This window comes from Euleptes europaea, chromosome 7, assembly GCF_029931775.1.
Source record: "Euleptes europaea isolate rEulEur1 chromosome 7, rEulEur1.hap1, whole genome shotgun sequence".
In the NCBI taxonomy this organism is placed as follows: Eukaryota; Metazoa; Chordata; class Lepidosauria; order Squamata; family Sphaerodactylidae; genus Euleptes; species Euleptes europaea.
Genome location: NC_079318.1, coordinates 26368247 through 26393632, shown reverse-complemented (window position 1 = coordinate 26393632; position 25386 = coordinate 26368247). Strand labels below are relative to the sequence as shown.

The 25386-nt window shown below is 43.7% G+C and overlaps 2 protein-coding genes across 3 annotated transcripts in view; one reads left to right on the top strand and one right to left on the bottom strand.

Annotated features, from left to right (window-relative positions):
• Positions 1–8412, top strand: part of B3GALNT2 (beta-1,3-N-acetylgalactosaminyltransferase 2) — a 37877-nt gene extending 29465 nt beyond the window's left edge. For both annotated transcript variants that reach the window (XM_056852671.1, XM_056852670.1), the window contains exons 10-12: positions 3483–3642; positions 5227–5283; positions 8175–8412. In XM_056852671.1, the coding sequence (XP_056708649.1) occupies positions 3483–3642; positions 5227–5283; positions 8175–8309 (352 nt within the window). In that variant the 3' untranslated portion in view covers positions 8310–8412. The remainder of the gene's footprint in view (positions 1–3482; positions 3643–5226; positions 5284–8174) is intronic.
• Positions 8413–10486: 2074 nt separating this feature from the next.
• TBCE (tubulin folding cofactor E) overlaps positions 10487–25386 on the bottom strand; it is a 32768-nt gene continuing 17868 nt past the window's right edge. Inside the window, exons 8-16 of the mRNA XM_056852363.1 lie at positions 24595–24690; positions 21591–21655; positions 21448–21512; positions 18926–19078; positions 16600–16753; positions 14154–14222; positions 13292–13351; positions 10839–10930; positions 10487–10579 (exon numbers count right to left, since the gene is read on the bottom strand). Coding sequence (XP_056708341.1) covers positions 10487–10579; positions 10839–10930; positions 13292–13351; positions 14154–14222; positions 16600–16753; positions 18926–19078; positions 21448–21512; positions 21591–21655; positions 24595–24690 — 847 coding nt within the window. The remainder of the gene's footprint in view (positions 10580–10838; positions 10931–13291; positions 13352–14153; positions 14223–16599; positions 16754–18925; positions 19079–21447; positions 21513–21590; positions 21656–24594; positions 24691–25386) is intronic.

Below are 25386 nucleotides of genomic sequence, written 5' to 3'. Positions count from 1 at the left end.
GGATTGCGCGCTGGCCATGATCCGGCCACATTACATCGTGAGAGACAGGAGGGCTCCTAGCTTGCATGCCAGCCCCGATCCAGCCAGTGTGCATGGCGAGGGGGGGGGAGGAAAGGCCCCTGGATTGCGCGCTGGCCATGATCCGGCCACATTGCATCGTGAGAGACAGGAGGGCTCCTAGCTTGCTTGCCAGCCCTGATCCAGCCAGTGTGCATGGCGAGGGGGGGAGAGGAAAGAAGGCCCTTGGATTGCGCGCTGACCATGATCCGGCCACAGTGCATCGTTAGAGACAGGAGGGCTCCTAGCTTGCATGCCAGCCCCGATCCAGCCAGTGTGCATGGTGAGGGGGGGGGAGAGGAAAGAAGGCCCCTGGATTGCGCGCTGACCATGATCCGGCCACATTGCATCGTGAGAGACAGGAGGTCTCCTAGCTTGCATGCCAGCCCCGATCCAGCCAGTGTGCATGGCGAGGGGGGGAAGAGGAAAGAAGGCCCCTGGATTGCGCGCTGGCCATGATCCGGCCACATTGCATCGTGAGAGACAGGAGGGCTCCTAGCTTGCATGCCAGCCCCGATCCAGCCAGGGTGCATGGCGAGTGGGGGGAGAGGAAAGAAAGCCCCTGGATTGCGCGCTGGCCATGATCCGGCCACATTGCATCGTGAGAGACAGGAGGGCTCCTAGCTTGCATGCCAGCCCCGATCCAGCCAGTGTGCATGGCGAGGGGGGGGGGAGGAAAGGCCCCTGGATTGCGCGCTGGCCATGATCCGGCCACATTGCATCGTGAGAGACAGGAGGGCTCCTAGCTTGCTTGCCAGCCCTGATCCAGCCAGTGTGCATGGCGAGGGGGGGAGAGGAAAGAAGGCCCCTGGATTGCGCGCTGACCATGATCCGGCCACAGTGCATCGAGAGAGAGGAGGGAGATAAGAGGAGGCTGGCCGCCCCTCTTCAGAAAAGTGATGGGAGTTTTGACTTGGGTTTTCCACTCTCAGGATGCACATTTTCCCCATCCGATTTCTCAAAAATCCCCCTCCCCTTTGGGGCAGAAGGGCCAACAGCCCCTTCTCTTGAAGATCCCCCCCACTGCCCTAGACTGAGCTGCCACCACCACCACCCCCAGCGCGCGAGGAGCACATGGCATGGCCCTGCCAGCCTCCCCCTGGAGCCATCCGTCCAACGTCCCCCTGGGCTTGGAGGTGTGGGCCCAGCTCCAAGACCCATCCCGGGCGAGGGGCGGGGAAGGCGTGCGGGGACGGAGGGAGAGAAGTGCCAGGATTCTAGGCAGGCAGGCAGGCAGCCAAAGGGGCGGTATTCTTGTCCGAGCGCAAAACTCCCCCAGCCAATCACCGTTCTTGGGGGAGGAGAAAGGAGACGTCCTGGGGAGCGAAGCAAACATTTTTTCATGGGCATCCGCGCAAGAAAACACGTGTTCACAGGAAAGATCGTTTCAAAAGTGGTTTGGATTGCCTCACTTTTAACCCTGCTTATTTGGCTAAGGGGGGGAAACCACGGATCTGCAGTGAATAACCAAAATTTGACTCCGATGCAAATCAGCATCGAAACAGCAGCAAATGTCCGTGAAGAATACCCCTGAGAGAGATTTTGGAGTAAGGAAAATTGAAAGAGAAACTGGGTGGTTACTTTTTAATTAAAAAAAATCAGAAAGGTGGTATAGCTTTAGTAGAAACGTCCAGCTTCCCTCAGAACTTTTCCAGCAGCTTTTAATTATATACCTGAAACTTCTGCCTCCTCCAACAGTGTGGATATAAAAGCAGTATATATATTGGCAGTATAAAAGCCAGTGAATAACTCCGCTTAATTACGAAATAAGTATTTTTACAGCACACTTTCCAGGGTATGTGTCTCTTTCCACCATTGTTCAGAGGATTGCTTTTGAATGTTTTATTCCATGGATTGGATCCTATTCTTTTGCTCCACTGGTGTGGTCCTGCAAGACAAAACACTTTCTCCAAGCACAAGACTCTTCTGCACCATCAAAGTGCTTTGTGCCAAAGGAATGTGTTGGTGCCAGTGGAGCAAAAGTATAGGATTCATGCTTTGCATTTTGCTTTATTGGCTTTATTTTTTTGCTTGGTCAACCAAATGCGAAAGCTTATGATAGAAATAGGAGCATGGCATTCTGTGATATAAACAGTGTAGGAAACTGAATAGAATGGAGTGAGAAAGACCCACTTGCTTAGCTTTAGGTGGCCTTGGGCAAGCTGCCTTCTCTTTGCTTAAATGAGAACAAACTGCTCTTGGGATAGAATGGGAAAGCAACTTGAATAAATAACTTTGTTTTGGCTTTTGAAAGCATGTATCTGTAGCCAGTTACATTAGATATGCCCCTTGAGATTTATGTTGATAATCTCGTTGGATCCTCGGCACTCCTAATGGAGGATGTTTTAAGTATAGATTTTTCCCTGCCCCTAAATTGGTTGTAGTCTGACTCACTCACTTGTAGGTTGGGTCGAGGAGGCAAAAAGAAAAACATATTTACTTTAATGTAGGGCTGTTGATTCGGTAAAAACCAAATGCAATAATAAATTGAATAAAGTTTTAATAAATGCAAACTTGGTAAAATTTGGGTTTGGGTTTACTGAGTCCACAAAATCCGGGAGGTTGGCAAAACCAAATTTGCCATTCCTGAAAAAGCCGGATAAAAATTTGGCTTTTTTGGGAACGTCTTTCCGCAGCTCCTGGGGGGCATTTTAGCAGATAGAGGTCCCAAATTTTCAGGGTAGCTAGAAGGGAATCTCCATGCAAGAACCCCCAAGTTTAGTAAAGATTGGGACAGGGGGTCCGGAGTTATGGGGTCTGGAAGGGGTTGCCCCTATCCTCCTCCATTGAAAAGCACTGGCAAAGTGGCTGTGTTCAGATGCTTTAGTGTGATCTTCGCAATGTATCTCAATGGAGAAGCCGGGCTTTAAATGGTGGGAAAGTTCGCCCAGAGCCTCCATAGAGATACAGTATATCTGGATTTAGTCATTCTACTGTTTCTAGAATTGCTTTTGCTGGTGGCTCTCGGCAGCCAGTTCAGGCGAGCCCTTTCACACGGCTACAAAAATATCAGAGTGGGGAGAAGCACCTCTCTGTTGGGAAGACCCTAAAAACAAATGGCAAGAAGTGGAGGAGGAAATAGATCACCTCTTTCCTATTTGCTCTTCTGTTATTTGTAGGCGGGGGGAAAAGGAACAGGGAGAAGAATTAGGCCAAAAAATTTAAAAGGCACTGTCTGAATTATCAGTCTATTTCTCTGCATTATCAGAAGGGTAGGAAAACTGTTGAATGAGGGCGCGCCCTTTCTGCCTTGGAAATGCACAACCTGGTACAAATTCCGGTCTACCACTCTTAATTTGATCCCATCAGTCAAGCCACTGACAGAAAGAGAATATGTTTGAAAGAGCCTTAAGTTGCACAAATAGAGAATTATTTACTAATATCCTAACTCCAGAGAACTTCCATTTGATGATTTTGGTCTTAAGTTTCAGGTTAAATTGGGCAGTTGATCGGACAGGGAAGTGGCAAGAACTGGAGTATCCAAGCCCTGCATACCCAGCCTTTGCTTGTGGGTCTGGTTATGTTATCTCCAAAGACATTGTAGAATGGCTTGCAAGCAATTCAGAGAGACTAAAGATATATCAGGTACTGTAAGTATGTTGATAAGAGAATGGAGGGAAATGGGATGTCTGATTAAAGAAAAAATTAGGGTTGCATATATAGAAAGCCAGCATGCTAGAACTGGGGCCAGGTGTTACTTTTTTGGAGACAGGTCACCCCAAAGTGTGTTACTTTTTTGGAGACAGGTCACCCCAAAGTTCCCAGATTTCAGTTTGCCTAAATGTTGACTGCTTTACTTGAAGTAAATGCGAAAATGCTTGTAGCTGTTGAAGGAACGCTCTTGATTCAACTGGACTGCACGTGGTAATATTCACAGCATTACAGTGTAGCCTTTCCTGGCTTTAAAGTTTCTTGTAGGCTTTGTACATATATCACATGAAGCCATGCTTTAATTATGCTAACTATAGCTAGTAGATTATGTAAACTCTGCTGTCTCAGTAACCATAGTTAATTTAGTTCTCTAAAGCGAGGATCTGGCTTATTAGCCACACTTAACTATGGCTGTTAAATGTGACTATGAACAGGGAATCCTGGGTTTTCTGCTTTTCAAACTACCTGATCTGCATAAAGCTCTCTCCTTTGTCCATGTCCTTCACTCCCTCCCTTACAGTGCAATCTTAACTTTCCTGGGAGTAATCCCCATTGAACCAAACTGAGTATGCTTCTAATTAGACCTGCTTAAGATTGCTGTCTTACAGGTGTAGAACAGTGGCATACTCCATCCGTATATGTTGTAATCAAAGGAAGCTTTCCTTTCCTTATTGCCCTCAAATGGTGGCTAGTGGGGCTTGTCTAGTGGGGAGGTGGATCACACACACTTCCTCTCACCCAGCTGATTTGTAGACCCCGGGGTGCAAGGCTGGTTCCACCAGCCTATGGTAGGGCAGAGTGGCATGTGCCTCCCTACCATCACGTGTACCACTGCCACTGGAATTCAAGGCTTCAGGTGCACCTTGAGTGGAATGGGTGCCTCTTCACCCATGCCACTGCTGAGAGTGTCTGGGGATCACCCCACCTCAGGGCCTGCTTCGCTAACACTGGCATGGCAATGGAAGCATCTGTGGCAAAGTAAGTTGAATTAGGCTGTCACTTGTGAGATGAAACTGAAGCGGGAGGAATGCTCTGTTGGACTCTTGGGTGTGTGGTTCAGTTTAATTGGGATGTTTTCTGATTTGGGGTGAGAGAGGACTAATGTCCACTCAACCTGGAGCGGGGTAAAGATCTATAGTTATGCCATAACTGATGCGCGTAGAAAGTCAGTTGGGTACCTGGGAAAACTTTCTTTTGAGCAGGCTGGGATAGAAGCCTCGTTGTTTACAAGAGGAGCAGAAGAGTGAGAAGACTCTGAAAGCAGGACTTGTCACAGCAAGGCAGGATCGCCAAATCCTGGTTTCGCAAACCACAGCTAAAATAAGCCATCACATGATGTCTAAACAGAATGATACCCGTTCCATTCCCTAAAATACAGATGTTAGGGCAGCTAGACTTTACAGAAACGCTGTAAATAAGAGTGCACAAAAATTAGTCAAAGCATCTGCATTAGGCAGCAAATTTTAGTTTTGGTTTTCAGCCTTGAGATGTTCTAAACATTTTTTTTGTAACACATAGGGGGAAGATGTGAGTATGGGTATTTGGATGGCAGCAATTGGGCCGAAACGATATCAGGTATGTTTTTAGTAGGGATATCAACTAACTAAATAATTTTTATGATTGATATATCCCTGCACAGATTGAATAATTACATTTAAACAAGTGTATGCGATGCCAAAATAGCAATACATATCCTTTCCAGAGCTCTTCAGGGAAGTATGGGAAAACTTGCAATTTACTACACTGTTAGAAGGAAGGCTATTTTAATATTTAAGTCTAGTATCCAAAGAACCGTGAAACTAGTCTCATAAGCTCATGTGGAGCTTTGGCCTTTCCTGAAACAGCAGTCCCCCATGCTTTGTGGCAAGCTATTTTTGAAACTGAAGATTCAGACCAAGTGTGTGCTATGAAAATGGGAACTTTATTTTTTAAATTCTACTCTGCTAGTGCATCAGCCCCTTATAGGAGACTAGCTAGCTTCTGGCTCCTGGAATAATTTGCTTGAGCTATCAATTAAAGTTTGTGCCTGGTTAAAAGTTTATCTTTGAAGTAGACTTGTTTTGACAAAAATACTTGTTTACGCTAAGAAAATTGATGGTATTAGAGGAAGAGGAGACGGTATATTTATTACATTTTTGTTCAGAAAAATAAAGACCACTTAACCCTAGAAGAAGAGTTGGTTTTTATATGCCGACTTTCTCTACCACTTAAGGGAGAATCAAACCAGCTTACAATCACCTTCCTTTCCCCTCTCCAGAACAGAGACCCTGTGAGGTAGGCAGGGCTGAGAGAGTTCTAAGAGAGCTGTGACTGGCCCAAGGTCACCTAGCTGGCTTCATGTATAAGAGTGGGGAAACCAACCCGATTCACTAGATTAGCATCCGCCTCTCATGTGGAGGAGTGGGGAATCAAACTCGGTTCTCCAGATCAAAAGTCCACTGCTCCAAAAGATGGCAAATATCTGAAAACATCTCATTTTGAAGTATCTACTCTCTGAAGAGTTTGAAGCAAGCCAAGCTGCCTTATCTCTACTGATCAGGAGCAAGCTTTACTGAAAAAACTGCCCAGTGACATTCCCTTCGTTGCCATAAACAGGTTTCAAAAGCATTTTTCAAAGTGACACATGATTCCTAGAGACCATAACAAGCATAGAGGTTAAGATTATGTGCTGGAAAATTCAGTTTACAGGGCCTAAGGTTAGTCGCTATCTTCAAGCCTCAGCTCCTTATAATTATGGGTCCAGTTTATAAGGTGGTTGTTTAGCGTTACTGAAAATTTGTGAAGCACTTGTGAAAGGGGGAAAATGTGCTAGAAACAGCCGACATCAATTTTAGCAGGAAAATAGCCTCCTATTCTTCTAGAGATTTTTGACAGGCCTTGCTTGTTCAGAGATTAATAAACAAATGTGTTTTAGTAATTGTAGAACTCTGCAAAATGTGACTGTGAAATAAAATATGCATAGATAAACTGAAAAACTCCCAGCATAAACAAATTGAGAAAGTGTGATTAATCAATGCAAACTACTTACCCAACTGAGTGGGGGGTTAATTCTTTCTTCTATAAATATATGATGAAAACTTAGCTAATTGTGTCGCTGAGTCATTTGCTTAATTTTGTTGTGGAGTTCACCTATAATTGGATTGTTGCTATCTTATAAGACACTAGACATCATTAGTCTAAACCAGTTACAGATTTGGTTTTTTCCTCCTGTATTAAAACAGAGAATACACTTCATTCCTGCACTAAAAACAGAGATTTATCTCCCAAAACAATGGACAGGGTATCTTTGTTTCAAAAGTAGAATAGCTCAGTTAATATTGCCTTCTAATTTCCCACCCTCTTTGCCCTATCATTCAGGAGTGACGCCATGTCTTTCTAAGATGATAGTTATGTTCCTAGGATTCACTTACAGAAGTACGTTTCCTAGAAGCCAGTGGGGTTACTGTTATAAAATCTCCTAATTCTAACGAATCCAATCCATGTTTTCTGATCAGAATCAATGGTGGCATCTCCCATAGGGAATACTTTCCCTAAAGAAATTTGCTCTCACCCTTCTCTTGTCCAGTTCTCAAATGAGGTTAAGACCTATTTATTAAAGAGGGTGCTCTCAGCAAGGGGAACTTATTTAACATTTAGTTATGACTTCCCTCATGAACGATATGGTGCTTTTAGTTATTTTTTTGGTTTTTGTGCTACTTTTTATTTTACTGTGCTTGACTGTGATGGTTTATCTTATTTTTTCCTGTTAAATTGCCCTGAGTAATTCATTGTCACATTAGACACTGCTCCTCAATAATCTCAGTGGTTTGAGGGCAACTGATGCAATTAGTAATCACAAAAGATCTTGGCCAAAAGGTTTTCTCTGGTCAGGTGGTGACTGATGTATGGCCTACTGGCTAATTTGTTCTTTACATTAAAGAGCTCTTAATATTTTATCCAAACCATAAGAAATTAATGTGACAATCTGACATTTTTAAACTGCATAATCATTTCTTAAACAAGCCATTACATTTTCTTTGGCTTTCATGATATTAAGTAGATTTTTTTCATAACTCACTACATATCTTAAACCAGTACTTAACATTACATGTACTCTAAATTAGTTCCATATTTATTAATTTTATAGGTAAGGATTATAGTAATTAGTAGAGAGACCCACCAGCCCCTAAAACATACATCTATCACTTGCTGCTGTTTCCCCTTTTCTCAAAGTTTGCAGTATTCTGTTCTAAACTAGTTTTTCCTGGCCCCTAAAATCCCAAGAATTTATTTCTGATGCTATCAACTATACATGGAATGGAAATTATACTGTCTGGTAAAGAGAACAAACAGAAACAAGTCAGTGTCCTCAGGGTATTGGTATTAGTAACAGTGACTTGACAAAAAGATACTTGCTAAGGTTTATCTTTGGGGCAGACATTCTCTTTCCTATTAAGGAAACACTGAAATTACTCTCTCTTAAACAGGACAATTTGTGGTTATGTGAGAAGACATGTGAGAGTGGTATGCTATCATCTCCTCAGTATTCTCCCCAGGAACTTACAGATCTATGGAGAATAAAAGAACTTTGTGGAGATCCCTGTAAATGTGAAGACAGTTGAAGACTTGACAAAACAGCAACAGCTTCATCTGAACAGTGTCTAACAGTACAGAAGTTTTCAGTTATGCGATAGGGGAAATCTCATAAGGCCGCTTCTCACAGAGAAATCTCCATACACTTGTAGATTGACACTTGTGATGAACGCAGAAGTGTCTGTCAGTATCAGTTATTCCTCCATATGGTTATTGGTGTTGAGATGTGTGCATTCATTGCAAGTGGCAAACTACTCATATTTATCCTTCAGATAGTTAATTTCTCATGTAAACTGGCCCTTATTGCAACGTTTGCGCATCCCTTTAGTTTTTTTTAAAGGGGTATTTCTCTATTGTCAATTACAGTACAGTGTTTCTCAAACTGGGGCCCAGAAACCCCCTGGGGAGCTACAAGTCCATTGTAAGGAAAAAGGATGAGCATTTCTCAGGCCATCCAGCTAGTGTGAAAATAGAGTTCTGTCTGTTTTCTAGGGATTTGTGGGAAGGACATAAAGGCTTCCCCTGTTTTGAAGGGAGGGAACTGACAGAGTCTCCTGGCTTCTACTTTGTCTTGAAGCACCAACTAGAAAATATGCTGGGAACTAACAGTTCATCCTTATGAAATGTAATTGGATGACTGTGTGCCAAGGAGGAAAAAAAACCTCATTGCAGTCATCATCAATTAATGCTGAAATAAAATTAAAATGGATTTCATTTTATATTCTGTTACTAAGGATTTCATTAGAAAGATAGAAATGTCATTTTGCATCCCTAGATAAGTCAATGGTGGTTTTGAATTGATTACTGGGTGTACAGATTGTACGTGATGCTTCTCTGTTTCTACGAACAACTCTTGAAAGCGTTTCCAAGTTCCCCACCCCACCCCTGCTCAGTCAGTCAGTATCTAGAAATTAGCCAGTAAAGAAGTTACTTGGTGTCTCTAAGTCTCTTCCAACCCATGGGTTAGATTGATTAGAACTTGGGTCGGGGCTTTTTGAGTTGTGGCCATAGAGAATCAGCTGCCCTCTAAGAGCTGACCTTGTAGACCACAGCTAGACAAAAAAGATTTTTTTCTTAACCTTGCTTTTAAAGTGCAGCCGGTGAGGGGCTCACTGTATTTTGCTAAGGATTGTAAGTGGCTTACGGCACATGTTTCGAAAAGGAATTGTCTGGTGTGTGCTGATGAATTGGGGGGAAGGGGTGCTCTCAGATTGCTAGTGTTTGAGAACTGCTGCTACAGTAGACTTAAAGCCAAATGCATAACTAAAGCAATTTCCTTTATTGAGAAATCAATTGGCAATAGTGGGTACAAATGTAGATCAACTCGAACTCTTACAAAGTAGGGTGTAAAAAGAACAAGGAAGCTAAAAAGAACTTGAAGCTAAATTCAGGAACACGGGTGTTCTAGTAGTGTAAGAACCTTGTGATTAGGCCTGAAGTTCCATGCCCAGGTGCTTCTTTATAGAGCAGAGATGAAAGATTACTCAAAGGGGTGGCTTGTTAAAGCGATACCGAGAGATGTTTTTAATCCTGTGGGTTAGAGTTAGGGGACAGGAAAGAGGCAGGGTCTCTGAACTTCCAGCTATAGACCCCTTCATGTAGTTGGCAGTGAGGGAAGGTTTGTATCCTGCAGTGATTCTGCCTCTTCCTGTCTCGAAGTACCATAATGGAGCTAAGGAACTAAACATTCCCATCCAATGCTGGGCATAGGAGCAATCCATGAATATTCTTACACTCAGCAGGCATTCCATGCTTGTAACAAATATGGATGGGGAATGAGAATACCTCGTCTAATTTTCTGTGGGTTGAACACTGTACCTCCCTTTTACTGAAGTAAGGAGCAAAGCTTGTCCTTTAACACAAGACAATAGACTTAAAAAACACCAGTACATCACATTCCTACTGATAGACTCTAATATGTTAATTAGGAAAAGAGCACAGACGTGGATTACTTGTTTTTCACTATAGACTGCTTAAAGCATTTCCTATTTCCAACAATATAGTATGGAAGTATTCTCAAAAGACATTCAACACCACAAAGTAGAGGAACCAGTAGTTTATTTAGCAAGCTGCTTTCCATCGTTTTAAAAAAAGAATCAAGGTTCTTCCAAATATATACAGTTAAAACTCAACATATGCACATTTAATTGTAGAGGTTTTGCAAGCGGCCTGTGGTTACTCTTCAAAAACTACTCTTCAAAAACTGCTACCAGCGTACTAAAATGCAGTCTTCATTTTCAATAGAGTAAAACTGCAAGGGCTTGAGGTCGTTGTCCAGTTCAAATTCCTTGCCCTTCATCTAGGATAAGAAAAGTGTCATTAGGTTCATGTGTTTCAATCCGGCATACCTTTATAAAAGATTAAGTATTTGGGGCCAAGCCACCTCTACTCAGAGCTGAACGGGTCCCAGAATTATAGTATGACTGCTCTCCATTCGAAAGAAATTTCATTCAATAGTGTGTTAGAGTTCAGTGTTGAATTTTAGCAGTGTGACAAGTTGTATTATTCTGAATTAAGTCTGATTTCATGTATTGTTGCATTACTGAACTTAAGCTTACTTTAGAACTTTCATAGGATAGTTTCAGTTCCGAACCTGGAATTCTCAGTAGACGATACAGCAACCCTTTGACCCTCTGAATAGTCATAGAATCTGTACAGGAAAACAATTAATTAAAATTATCCATTTGATGCATTTACACCGCGGCAACTTAAGTTCTAGCAGACAACAGTGACAGTAGATTTGCAACTCTGAGGAAGCAACGACTAGCATCATCTCAGTTTGACATTGTTAACTACCTTGACAAAATTTTAAGCCTTTATAAGCCAAATTGGAGGATTTCCAGTTCATATATACATACTGACCTAAGTGACCTTCAGGATTTGATTTGTGGCATTTGCTCTTTTGTACTTTGACAGTAGGAGTAAAGGCCCTTCCCTCTACCGAAAATGTGTCATTCTGGGACTTCACGTCTTGATCACCAAGTTGTGGATGCTAATTAGTTCCCAACAGATTTGCCATAGCTTAATGCACTTAATGTATTCTGAACCAATACATATGAACAGGAAGGTATTTTTATAGTAAGACTTGAATGAACAAATTACTTTAAACAAAATCAGATTCTAACAATGCAAAATATTGGCTGTTTTGGCTAATTTCCCCCATTTCTTTTAAAGCTTTATCTGATGGCACAGCCAATAGTGAGTTATTCCTCTATGGTCACAAAATGTACTTAAGTAAATATTTTTCTATAAACTTTTTGGAAAAGCTGTATCATTTTATGCAACTTGTGATAAATGTGATTTTTATTTTAGAATAAATACTTTTTAAAATACCGTATTCAAACGTCTGCCTTATTGAAAGGTACATGTATTGTTGCATTAACACAGGGTACGCTAATGTTTTGTCTTCATGCTGGCATCTTTCCTCACAAGATTAAACTATAAACACTTAAAAGGCCTTACTAGCAAAATGTTGTAAGCATCTTACAAATATTAGTCTATTTTAAAACCAGTGCATTAACAGCAAAATTACATTCACAGACACTTCATACCACCTTGCCAACATCATTTGGCAGAGGCCCAATTTTCACAGAACTAGCATTTCAGTGAGAAGGTTTCTAACTAGCTAACATTTTTGCAGAAGGAATCTACTCGTATGGAGGAGAATACTATCTATCATGTGAGCCTCAGCTTGAAGTGATACAGCCCAGAACAAGGCTTAACAACTACAATAAAAATTAGGTGTTTTACAAGAGCTTAAATGTATATTTCATAGACTAATCATCACCATAGGAGCCCCGTGGCGCAAAGTAGTAAGCTGCAGTACTGCAGTCCAAGCTCTGCTCACGGCCTGAGTTCGATCCCGGCGGAAGTTGGTTTCAGGTAGCCGGCTCAAGGTTGACTCAGCCTTCCATCCTTCTGAGGTCGGTAAAATGAGTACCCAGCTTGCTGGGGGGTAAAGGGAAGATGACTGGGGAAGGCACTGGCAAACCACCCCGTAAACAAAGTCTGCCTAGTAAACGTCGGGATGTGACGTCAGCCCATGGGTCAGGAATGACCTGGTGCTTGCACAGGGGACTTTTACCTTTTTAAAAAAAATCTTCACCATGGGGCTGATGATTGCTATGCAAATCATGTTTATATGTTTTGTTTTCATCATGCAGTCATCTTCTGCCTGTGACTGAAAGTAGATGGAAGTGATCCCATCATGTGTGCACCTATATGGGGTAGGTTCACCACATATACTTAGAAATATGGAAAACATGTTTTATACATATATGCAAGCACCTAATCGTTGATTGTAGGAGGGAAGGCAGCGTGGTACAGCCCGATCTCGTCAGATCTCAGAAGCTAAGCAGGGTCAGCCCTAGTTAGTATTTGGATGGGGGACCACCAAGGAATAGCAGGGTTGCTATGCAGAGGAAGGCACTGGCAAACCACCTCTGTTAGTCTCTTGCCATGAAAACCCCAAAAGGGGTTGCCATAAGTCAGCTGCGACTTGATGGCACTTTACACACACACACAACCATTGATTGTACCTTACTAGTAAAGGGCCTTAGCTTTAGTTTAAGCACTGTGAAGCATATGCTACTTTAGTATAACACCTTTGGCTGACTGCTAGGCACATCCCAGGTAATGCAGAAACAGTCTATTTGAAGTGCTTCTGCAATAGGATTTTAATGTCTGAAAAGTATGTTCTAGTTCTGTGGTTCAAACCAACAATCTTTCAGAGATGCTTCTTGCATTACAATCTGAAGGCACAGGATAATTACAATGCCTTCGAACAGACAGGAAAACATCAGAATTTTAGCACACAAGGCTGGCTGCTCAGACTCCAGAAAGAGTGATTTTCAACAAGCACAAGGCAACAAGAACTGTTTTATTAGATGAAGGCTGTCTGGCCTCTACAGCTTCACCTTTGCTACTACTCATGTGAAGGAGATTCAGTGAATCCTTAGATCACAAAATATCTTTACAATCTTGGAACTACAATACAGATTCCCATGCTTACCTGGTAGTTTCTTGTCTATGGGCTTCTGGTCAGGTTTGTCAGGACACTTAATAGTCAAAGCTGAAGAAAAAAAGTAACGTTTGATTTACCTAAATTTTTCACATTTAACAATTTCCCCTCTCAGTTCTTTACAGGGGTGTTTCGACACAAACCTGGTTTACATGGTATGCGTTCTGAGTATTAGCAGCCCTGAAAACTACTTGAAGAACAGTGATGCACATGTTGCCGACACAACCAAGTCATACCCCTCTGCCTTAAGGCAGAAAGCAGGAGTCACGATGTGAAGTACGTTACCAAACAGAAGAGACTGTCTGCCAACTTGCTTGCCCAAGTTAGCACAGTCAACTCAACAGTTCAAAAATTTTTCTTGTTTTGAGAAAGATGATTAAGAACATAAGAAGAGCCCTGCTGGATCAAACCAGTGGTCCATCCAGCCCAGCATCCTGTCTTATATTGGCCAACCAGTTCCTCTGGAGCTCCCTTATAAAATGATCTATGCCTGTGGTCATCCCTACATCCTCTGGCACCGAATTCCACATTTTAATCACTCACTGTGTAAAGTACTTCCTTTTGTCCGTCCTGAATCTACAGCCCTTCAGGTTTACTGAGTTATAGATGCAACATAGACTCCTAATGGCTGTATCACTTTTCATACAGAATTACAAGAATATGAATCTCCCAACCCTTGCAGATCCTGAGGTCTGCAGAAGACATACAGCAACAAAATGAACCACCTATTGTATGGTCTGATGCAGACCATGAAAGAGATTTAACCTGCCCTGAAGTCCGCTCCTTATATAGTATTTCATTAGTCTATAAAATTCACATGTACTTAAACAGCTAGTACAATGTCATGTCTTACACAGCAGTTGTTGTTTCAGGGAAAAGGGCTGTTCTTTTTTCAGCTCTCCGTCTTCAGGGGCACCATACTCTTAAGGAAAAAATCAGCAAAAAATAGATTAGTTTTACACAAAAAAAATCAGCAAAAGATAGATTAGTTTTACACAAAACACGGTAACAATCCAAGGTGTGAGTTCGCTAAAAGGAAGGGGATTTGCCTCTTGTAGAACTTTAAGCTTCCCCAAGAATTCTAGTTGGTGCAGGCACAATACCCATAAATGGATGCAAAACTAAAATGGGGAAAAATGAGTTTTGTGTCACAGGGAAACAACAGATACAGCACATTTGCAGCATCCATTTTCCAGTGTCTGCTGTATAGAACGATAGGGAATCAGGAAGGTGACTTGCAGGTTACAGGAACATTAGATAAATACAAGTGGAGACCTGCAAAAACGTACAGAGATGGGTGGGCACCCTGAGCCCTCCCTCCCCCTCAATGGCACCCTGAGGCTCCCCCCCTCCCCTCCCCCCATTTCTCTCTCAATGGGTCCCGATACTTCTCTTTCTCTCAAAATGGCCTGCCACACTCTCTCTCTTAAATGGGTGCGCCAACGCTCCCCACTCTCTCTCAAAAGGGCACACCAATGCTTCCCCCCATTCTCTCACTCTCAAAACGGCATGCAGTGCCTCCCCTCCCCCTTGGCTCACCCAAATTACCCCAGGCGGGCCATTTCCCACTTAAAGAAAAACACAAAAAGGCATGCCACTTTTCACAAGGCTTCCATTAGCACTCTGACCCTTTCCCAGTGCCTATGCCAGCTTCAAAGAGTTGAGAAGATGTGGCAAGTGCACACAGCAACAGCTGCTATTGTTAGGCAGCAGTGCCAGGCATTATGAAATGACTGCAACCCGCCCATGAATGCTGCACAGTGCAAATGCTACCAGGGCTGCACTGGGCACAGAACGGTGCAGCAAAATAGGGCCAATGCTGGGGAGTGGCCAAATACTTTGGGCGGCGCTGGCAGGTAGACTGGAGCAGCAGACAGACAGAGGCGGACAGGTTGGAACTACCTCAACAGCACCGGGCACAGTCCTGGAGTAGCGACTGGAAGAAGGGAACGGGCAGCTGGAAGGGGCAGCGGACTGAAGCAGGTGGACTTGAGGGTGCCGTTCTCTCTTTCTCAAAGAGCACCCAAGGGAAGCCAGCAGTATTCCTGCAGCCTTCCCCATGTGTCAATTTCCTCTACCATATCCACATTTTATTCTGCTGGTACTCTTCCCCCCTCAAAACAGTTATCTGATTCTGCTACAGCAGAACACAGGCCACAAAATAAATAAAAATCTCACACACATAACAAAATCTATTATCTACATCTAGCTAACAAACCTTATCCTTATGTCTGATATACCCTGAAAGAGGCCTAAACTTAATTTTAAAAAGTCCCCATTAATCTACAGTGCTGTTAATTATTTAATTTCTAATACACACTAAAGGGTAGAAATTGAATCTAACGTGGTGCTTAGTAAGTGACACAGAGAGGACTGTTTCATCATGCAGAGCAAATGGTCAGGGGACTGCAGGGGAATTATGTAAGCGGCTATGCCTGACTTGCAGCTGAAAAGGACCAATGTGAAAGTACCTTCTGGTGTCAGTGCTTGCTTCAGGATTTCATAAGCGCAGACAGACATCCCAATCCCCCTCTCCCTTGGCAAGACAATGGCAACACCAGTCAAGACACAGCTCTCTATCCCCACAACCCTGTGAAACGTTTCAGTCCCCTTTCTCAAGAAGCCAAGCCAAGCTTTCTGAGGAGTAGGTTTCACTTTCCTCCTCTTGCAAGCACCCTAGCCTGCTTATAGCAGTCAACAGAACTCTGAATATTAGGAATTATTCCAAATATCCAGAACTACAGATTTCAAATACAGCATTATTCAACGCCTCTGAATATTTCCAAATTTCACATCCCTAGAAACTAACTGTCCTGACCTGGATGGCCCAGGCTAGCCTGATCTTGTCAGATCTCAGAAGCTAAGCAGGGTCAGCCCTGGTTAGTATTTGGAAGGGAGCCCACCAAGGACAACCAGGGTTGCTGTGCAGAGGAAGGCACTGGCAAACCACCTCTGTTAGTCTCTTGCCATGAAAACCCCAAAAGGGGTCGCCATAAGTCGGCTGCGACTTGAAGGCACTTTACACGCACACAGAAACTAACTGCAAGGCAAGTATAAGAAAGGGGCCTCAAAAGTCTAAAAGAAACACACTGCTCAGACATGCAGGTAGCAGGAAACCTCCAGATAAAATGTTAAAGAAAAGTTTTCTTTCCATTGGCAAGCACAAAGAGTCTTGTGGCAGCAGAAGCCTTTGTGAGGAGATGAACAGGGACTCTAGCCCACAAAAGCTTGTGCATTAATGAAACAGTCATTGCATCAAACGAACTCCCCCCTTGAACTTCTATCATCACTATACTTACTATCACAGAGTAACTGGAACCTGGGGTGGGCAGCAAGAAATTCCTCACTTGGTCTGTTTTTGTTTGGGTCCTGATGACCACCAGCCTTTAGCCAATCGATTCCAAACTTTTTCCTGTAGTCAAGTTCTGCTCCCTTCCTTTCTTCAGGAAAGATCTACAGTGAAACAAGGACAAAACATATATTACTTCTGTACTGCATTATCAGAATAGTTGAACCAGTTATATAAAAGCAGAAATGCTTTTCATCCTAACGCCACTTTTTGAGGTAATACACTTCTGCCAATTTGAAATCTTTTGTAATGATGGATCGAACTGTTCCCGGTTACTTAATAGAAGAGCCCAGCAAGCCAGGGTACAACTGACAACCAGAAACTCCCAAACAGTTCAATCCGTACTTAAAGTCTGACAGCACATTTAATTCACAGTCCTGGCTTCTTAAGTTTAGGGACAGACCTCCTCCTAGCTCTAACCACAGGCATACAGATCCCGTCTCCTTCCACACCTTTCTCAGCCTGGCTTCCTCTTCAAAATACTTCCAGATTTAACTTTCCAGATGCCAGAACACCCTATGTTATTCCATTCCACAATCCTAAACCAGCATGGTGTAGCGGTTAAGAGTGGTGGTATGAGGTGGTGGACTCTGATCTGGAGAACCGGGTTTGATTCCCCACTCCCCCACATGAGCGGCGGGGGCTAATCTGGTGAACTGGATTTGTTTCCCCACTCCTAACACATGAAGCCAGCTGGGTGACCTTGGGCTAGCCACACTCTCTCAGCCCCACCTACCTCACAGGGTGTCTGTTGCGGGGAGGGGAAGGTGATTGTAAGCCGGTTTGATTCTCCCTTGGGTGGTAGAGAAAGTTGGCATATAAAAACCAACTCCTTCTTCTAAACATTAGCAGTAGCCTGACTGAAACTTCAGTGTAACACTGCTGCAAAGATGGTGCAGGGTGTCACGTGCTGTGGTCCAGAGAACCATGCTTCTAGTTTAGCACATCCAAATGCGTCTCCCCAAACTGTAGCCTCTCATAGCATCTGGCCAGCTGCTTCCAAGTCTGAGGAAACTTCCAAAGGGGTGGGAGTCTGCTGCTCAAGGACAAAGATTCCACTGTACATGTTCAAGCCCTTGGGCACAGCTCACATAATCTTTGGACCCTAATGCTGATTGCACAGCCTGGCTTCTCAAAGAAACATGACAGTGTAACTATCTGTCATGGTTTAGCACCATTATCTTAAAATAAGTTACAACATTTTAAGTACAACAGGAAAAAAGTGGCCAGGACTGGTTATAACAACTGCTGACAAAGAACAATTTCATTGCCAGAACTGACTGATGCTATTACGTCTAAGACGTAATGGCATAATAGTGAAATGTAGAGTTACAAGAGTCTGAAATATACAAAGGAAAAGTATGGTCAGACTACTACTGAAAACCACAAAACTGTGTGGCATTTTAAAGGCATTTTAGTACATACATATCCAATCCATAAAATAAAACAAACTAGCTTTAAATCCTGCCTTTCATCCCCATCAAGGCCACTAAGGTGGTTAACAATTAAAAACAATTATAAAATACATCTAGTTAAAACCAAAGCTAAAATCAAATTCTCAACATAGCCAAATTTCTGGATACTTAAATCCAGAGACTGGAGCCATGAACAGGCATGACAGATGTTTCTACAAATGTGAAAACAACCCAGGTTTGTAGAAAAACAACACTGGGAGGTTAAAAGTCCCCAAAACAATAGAAGCACTAGAACAGAAGTTCTTGGGGAAGGGAAAGAGGAAATAATGGGAGAGGGGGAAATGGAATGCTCCCCACAAGTCCTTGCAGGCCCCCAATTGTACATCTTTAACACTCAAGCACAGCAATTGAAACATAATGCAAAAGGAGGTATCATTGAAGGAATGCCAGACAAAACAAAGAATGTCTTTACTTGCTGGTGGAAAACAGCGATAGAAGGGGACAGATAAATATCCCTGAGGAGGGAGTTCCATTTTTTTTTCAGTTGTATGAAGGCGGCATGCAACTTCAGTACTGAAATAACATTTTGAGCCAAAAGATATGTCAGTAGCAAAGCAAATATAGCAAATTCATCCTACAAAAGTAACTCATCAATGCAAATGCTCATTTTTTTGTGCGCAAAGCCAGAATCTTATTTTTAATGTTTGCTCTTTAACTCACTCACACTTTTGGTTGTTTATAAAAATGATTTAAGCCACAGAAGTCTCAAAACTGCTCACCAGGTGTTTGGGTCTGACATGCTCATAAATACTGCCCCTTGTGCATTCCTAGCGCTGTTAACTGGAAAACAAAGTGACATACCTGAGACTTATTCAAAAACTTTAACTGGCCTATTTTGGCAGTAATAAGTTGTTTCACAGTCTCTGTGTTTTTGTCTGTATCCATTAAAGGGTTATTCCGGCAGTGAAGCGACTGAAGACTTTGTAGTTTATCAAGTTCATTGATAACTGACCACTGAAAGAACAAAAGGAAAATGACAAAGATGAACAGCCAGCATCTAAGCTAAAAGAAACATTTCCCTCTATGGCATATGAATACAAGTCCAGCTCAATGCCTACCAGTGTGCCTACAGTTTATCACACTGAATTAGATGTAATATTTTTTATTCATTTAACAATCTACTTAATACTTTGACATGGTAATCAAACCTTCTATTACACATGAGTCAACAGTGTGATGTGGCAGCTAAAAAGGCAAATGCTGGTATCGCTTTACTCTGCTCTGGTTAGACCTCACCTAGAGTACTGTGTTCAGTTTTGGGCACCACAATTTAAGAAAGATGTAGACAAGCTGGAACGTTTCCAGAGGAGGGCAACAAAGATGGGGAGGGGTCTGGAGACCAAATCATATGAGGAAAGGTTGAAGGAGCTGGGTATGTTTAGCCTGAAGAGGAGAAGCCTGAGAGGGGATATGATAACCATTTTCAAGTACTTGAAGGGCTGTCACATAGAGGGTGCCAAGTTGTTTTCTGTTGCCCGAGAAAGTCGGACCAGAAACAAAGGGTTGAAATTAAATCAAAAGAGTTTCCGTCTAGACATTAGGAAGAATTTTCTAACAGTTAGAGGGGTTCCTCAGTGGAACAGGCTTCCTTGGGAGGTGGTAAGCTCTCTTTCCCTGGAAGTTTTTAAGCAGAGGCTAGATTGCCATCTGTCAGCAACGCTGGTTCTATGACCTTAAGCAGATGATGAGAGGGAACGCATCTTGGTCATCTTCTGGGTGTGTGTGGGGAGGGCAGTTGTGAATTTCCTGCATTGTGCAGGGGGTTGGAATAGGTGATCCTGGTGGTCCCTTCCAACTCTATGATTAAAGCTAAGTAGTCAAATCTTGCCTGGTCTCACACATGCATGCAAAACCTATGGAATGCCATATATTCTGGAGACATTTGAATTCTTTCTATTTCTCGACTCCAGGCAATGTGGATTAAAGCATGAAGCTTCTCAGGTTTTGGAAACAGTAACCCAAACCAACAGCATGCAATGATCAAACGTCCTAGCAGGCTGCCCCTTCTGTAAGTTGTTCTGGGTCCCTTTGGGGAGAAAAAATGGCAGAGAAATCAAATAGAGTCCCCTGATATTTTTACTCCCAGTCACCATCTCTCAGCTTTACTATCTCATAGGATTGCTGTTGTAAGGATAAAATGGAGGATGAGAGAGTGATGTTATAAGCCACTTTGGGTCCTCATTGGGGGGCAAAAACAGGGTATAAATATCCAAACAAACAGACATAGCTAGTTGGGGCCAAGTGGATCTTCCCTGGGAGGGGGAGAGAGGGTGCAACCTCCTAAGGACCCAAGGTCTCTGGCCAGTGGCAAAGACCAGAATGTCCTTTCCCTCATGTCTTTGGTCACTGATGTTAAATTATAGATACTATAAACAGAACTGGATCAGGTTATACAGAGGACACATTCGGCGATAAGGAAATTTTTAGTCATAAATGGCATTTATTTTACCTGAGACAACCTAGCCGATTCACCTGGCTGTTCACCTCTGGGGAACCTTGGAAAATGGGACTATCTGGATCCATTTCAACTAGATCCAAGCCTGGTTTGGGGAATGACCACCCTTTGCTGCCCTGACAGATTGGTCTAAATACACCAGGACTACACACTCAAAAAAAACACTAAGCAAATTCTTAGCATACCGTATATACTCGCGTATAAGCCGAGTTTTTCAGCCCCAAAAATGGGCTGAAAAAGCCGGCCTCGGCTTATACGCGGGTCAATACGGAGGGAGGGAGGAGGGGGGAGGGAGGGGGGAAACTTACTGCCGTCGCCGCCGGGCCCGTGCCGCTTCCTGCCACCGGGAGCGGCCTGGGGCAGCCTCCTGCAGCCGCAGGAAGGCTGCCCTGGGTCCCCCAGGCCCCCGCCGCCATTTTTCCCGGCCGGGAAGGGCCTTGGGCAGCCTTCCTGCAGCCGCAGGAAGGCTGCCCTGGGTCCCTCCGGGCCGCGCCGCCATTTTCCCCCGCCGGGAGGGGCCATGGGAAGCCTCCTGCAGCCGCAGGAAGGCTTCTCCGGGTCCCCCTGGGCCTCGTCGCCGCTTCCTCCCGCCGGGAGCGGCCTGGGGCAGCCTCCTGCAGCCGCAGGAAGGCTGCCCAGGCCCCCCCAGGCTGCGCCGCCGCCGGACCCTCACCGCTGGAGAGCCCTGTCAGGTAAGCCTGCTGGGGGGGGAGGGGTTATAAGCCGACCCTCAGCTTATACGCGGGTGCCTAATTTTTCCCCATTTTGGGGGAGAAATTAGGCACCTCGGCTTATACGCGGGTCGGCTTATACATGGGTATATACGGTAAACAAGAAATGAATTTGAGAACTGTGAAATTTTACTCACTTCTGCTATTCTATTGCCATTTACTACAAGATGTGTTAAAGAAGGAAACATTGCAGTCTTCCTACCTGCAATAAAGAAGAAACTGATGAGATCGTAGGGAAGAAGAAAATACAGAAAAATATAACAGTGCTCAATTTACATACCAAATCCTACATCAGGAAAGCTTATGGAGGAAATCCCATTGTTTGAAAGTATTAGTCGTTCTAAGCTGAAATTTATAAGTAGAATATGGCTGTTAAAATATGAACTAATAATGTACACTTCATATGCTATAACCAGCAGCGTCATTAAAGAATAAACATTATAATGTTGTGAATACATTTCTGGAAAGTAAAACTGTACAACAGAAAAATACAATATAATATTTTCAGTAATTGGGCTGTTTGAAGGAACTATTCTTCAATATGCTTTGAATGAGGAAGCCAAGGAAAGTTCAGATCATTTAAGAAAACTGAAGAGCACAAATGCATTATTAGAAAAGGGGTATCAGGAATTTTCCTGCTGCAAGTTCTCTCCCCTCTTACATTCAAGACACAGATGCAAATTCATTTTGATTGGCATAAGAGGTGTACAGTGTATATGAGAGCAGCCTTACCGTTCCCGGGCTAACCTACCTCACAGGGTTGTGTGTGGGATTAAGGGTGGTAATTTTTACTGCCTTATGTTCCTTGGAGAAAGGCAGGAATAAGACATGAATAATGCGAGTGTGCTATTTTATGAACAATGAGGTTTCCCAACGTATGTACCTGAGGCAAAAAGACACATTCAGATGATGACCTAGACCAGGGGTCAACCTTTTATCATTAAGAGCCCAACTCTGTCAAAATTCAGAGCAAGAGATCAACAAAGAACCAGCATAAGAAAGCACATTTGCATAACTTAAAATATACAGTTTATCATGCATGTTGATTAATAATCCATAAAGCTTCTGCAGCCTGAACACTGATTGTTGCATGCGCGCACACACCAACAAGAGGGCACACTTATAAAAGGTAGAAGGCAGGAAATTGGGAAGTTTTAGGGAAGGGGCATATGACCTTAAATGCCGGGCTTGACGTCTGGAGAGGTCCAGGGGCAGACGCAGCTGAGGTCCAAGAAACAGAGCAAGGAGCTGGCAAATGAAGGAGGAAAAGCCTCCAGAGTGCAGCAGGGGTTCCTCAGCAGGAAACTAGAGTTCTGACCGGCAGAAATCCTGACTGGAGATCTGAGGAGCCATTTGCTGGGTCAGGGGGTCCTTCATTTATGGACAGAATGACCCCAGGGTAGGTGGAGGTTTGACCATTCCGACTTTGGGTTGTGTCAGGGTAAAATGTTTAAAGCTCACTGGCTGGTTTAAAGTTAACTGCTGTCAAAGATTTTTTGGGTTGGGGAAATACCTTGATTAGGCTACTGTGAACCAAACCTGCTTGGGCACAAAGAGCCTGGGTGAGGCAACATGACTGACATACTTTAATTACGTTGAAGAGAGCTAGATCTGCATGGACACAAAAGTCTGGGCGACATATGTCCTGAAACAGAGTGGAGGGCAAGTTTATGAATTGAGTGCCCTTCTTGATTGAGTTAAAAGGAGGAGGAAGAGGAACCAGGAGTTTGTTAATGAAACAGCAACGTCCTTGAGCTGGGTGGACACCTCTGGGGTACGTCAGGATCTTGGGTGATGTCTCCAGGGTTGAAAAGTCTTTTGTTATTGAGAATGGTTACACCACTGAACTGGGGGAGATCGCACCTGTTCTTCTTTCCTTGCAGAAACACTCTTCCTTTTCATTCCTGGGAATTTCCAATATTATGGCTCAACCCAGGTGCCTTATGAGAGTACCCCAAGCTTCAGATCCTCTTGGCACTTAGTTGTTTTAATAGGCACCCCCTTTTGCAGCCTGTGCAAAATAAGAGGGGCGCCCTACTATCTAAGGGGTCTCAGCTGGAGGGGGCGGGGTCCTCACAATCTGGACATCTGGGCTAAGCTGCCACCAATATGTGGACGACACTCAGCTCTATCTTGTGCTTCCAGCGGATCCCAAGGAGGCTGTGGCAACCGTGAAGAGGTGCCTGGAGGAAGTTTTAGGATGGATAAGGTCTAACAAACTGAAACAAGGAGGTACTACTAGTGGGGGGAAGGTTTGATCCTGGATTTGGGATATCTCCTATTCTGGATGGAGTTACACTGCCCCTAAAGGAGCAGGTTCATAGGTTGAGGGTGCTCCTGTTGGATGAACACGTGACAGTAGGGCCAGCTGCAGCCCTTCCTGGTCAAAAAAAGATCTTCCCACTGTGGTGCATGTCCTGGTAAGATCTATATTAGATTACTGCAATGTGCTGTGTGTTGGGCTGCCCTTGAAAACTATCCGGAAACCACAGTTGGTAGAGAATGCTGTGGCATGAATACTGACTGAAGTGGATCGTAGGGACCATATCACTCTAGTCTTCTTCCATCTACACTGGCTCCAAATTTGCTTCTGGGCTCAATTCAAGGTGCTGGCATTGATCTTCAAAGCCCTATATGGACTTCCTTCTCCCATATAGGTCATCTTTGGAGGCCCTAACTCAGGTGCAGCTGAGGCTAGACAGGTGGCAACCCAAGAAAGGGTATTCTCAGTCATGGCACCAAGCTTAAACTTAAGGAGAGAGTTTCAATCTCCCTCCGCTGTTGTCATTTGCCAGCAGGGGAAGATTTGTTTTGTCTGGCATACTCCCAATAACTTATTGTCCCTCCTCCCTGGACGTATTATGTGTGTTTATGTTTTTAATGAGTTGAGGTATATATAAAATATTTAAACATTTTAAATGCTATTTTAATATCTTAAATGTTTTAATGTTGAAATGCTTTAATGTTTGTTGCTTTGGGGACCCTAACTGCAGGGAAAGGCAGCAGAGAAATATTTTTAAAAATAAATATTTGGTTCTGTACTAAGCCACAGGTTGCAGACCCCAACCTACACATTTTGCACACATTTTCCACACAAAGATAATTCTTATAGGACAAACTATGCATAATCTCGAAAACGCCTACATCTTCGGGCTTATATAAGTTTCAATATTCCTAACAATATTGTACTTAAACAAATTCAATGTCTATTAATTAGTGAACCGGCAAAAAAAGAATGCAAAAAATGAATGCAATTTCAAGTTACAATAGTGCTGGGTTACTACCTGGGGAGATCTGCTATTAGGTGAAGTTGGTTTCCATCAGTTAACTGGTTGTCTGAAAGGACTAACCATTTCAAGGTTTGCAGAACATCAATGGGTCTGAGAAGAATAAAAGGGATTTCATTTAATATGGTTTTAACTGAAAATGAAGTCCTTTATAATAGGTCGATTACGCATGCCTGTTTTGTCTCTCTATTCTCCCAGGAATGTAGCGAATCCGTGAAGTTGAAATGCATGTCCTTCTCCCATGTGCGCGCTCAACCCATCTCCTATCGCTACATTTCTGGGTTATCCAGGTCCTGGCTTATTGAGATTTTTAATGGGGAGTGCATGAAACTGGGAGTTCACTGGTGCGTTTTCGGGTCGACTCCCCACCAGGAGACTGCCCAGCCCCGAGAACAGCAACGGCAGCTCCTTCCCCCCCCCCACCCATGCCTCTCTCTCCCCCCATTCCTGCGCCCTCCTCCACCTCTCCCCAGCACCAGCAGGCATTTCAGCCCACCTCACAGCCTGCAGCCCCACAGAGTTGAAGCGGCGAAGCGGCGGCTGGAAGTGCGTGGCGTTGGCACCACCTCGCTGCTTCAACTCTCAGACAGTGAGGCTCCGGGCAGCAGGCTGCGAGGTGGGCTGCAACGCCAACTGGTGCAGGGGAGAGGCGGAAAAGGGTGCGGGAGTGGGGGGAGAGGGGGAGAAAGAGGAGCGTTTCGGGGGGGCTGCTACTGCACCTTCATTTGTTTGTTCCTGTCCCCTGACCCATGTGTTCGAAGGCATGAGATAGGGCAGAGACAAACAAAT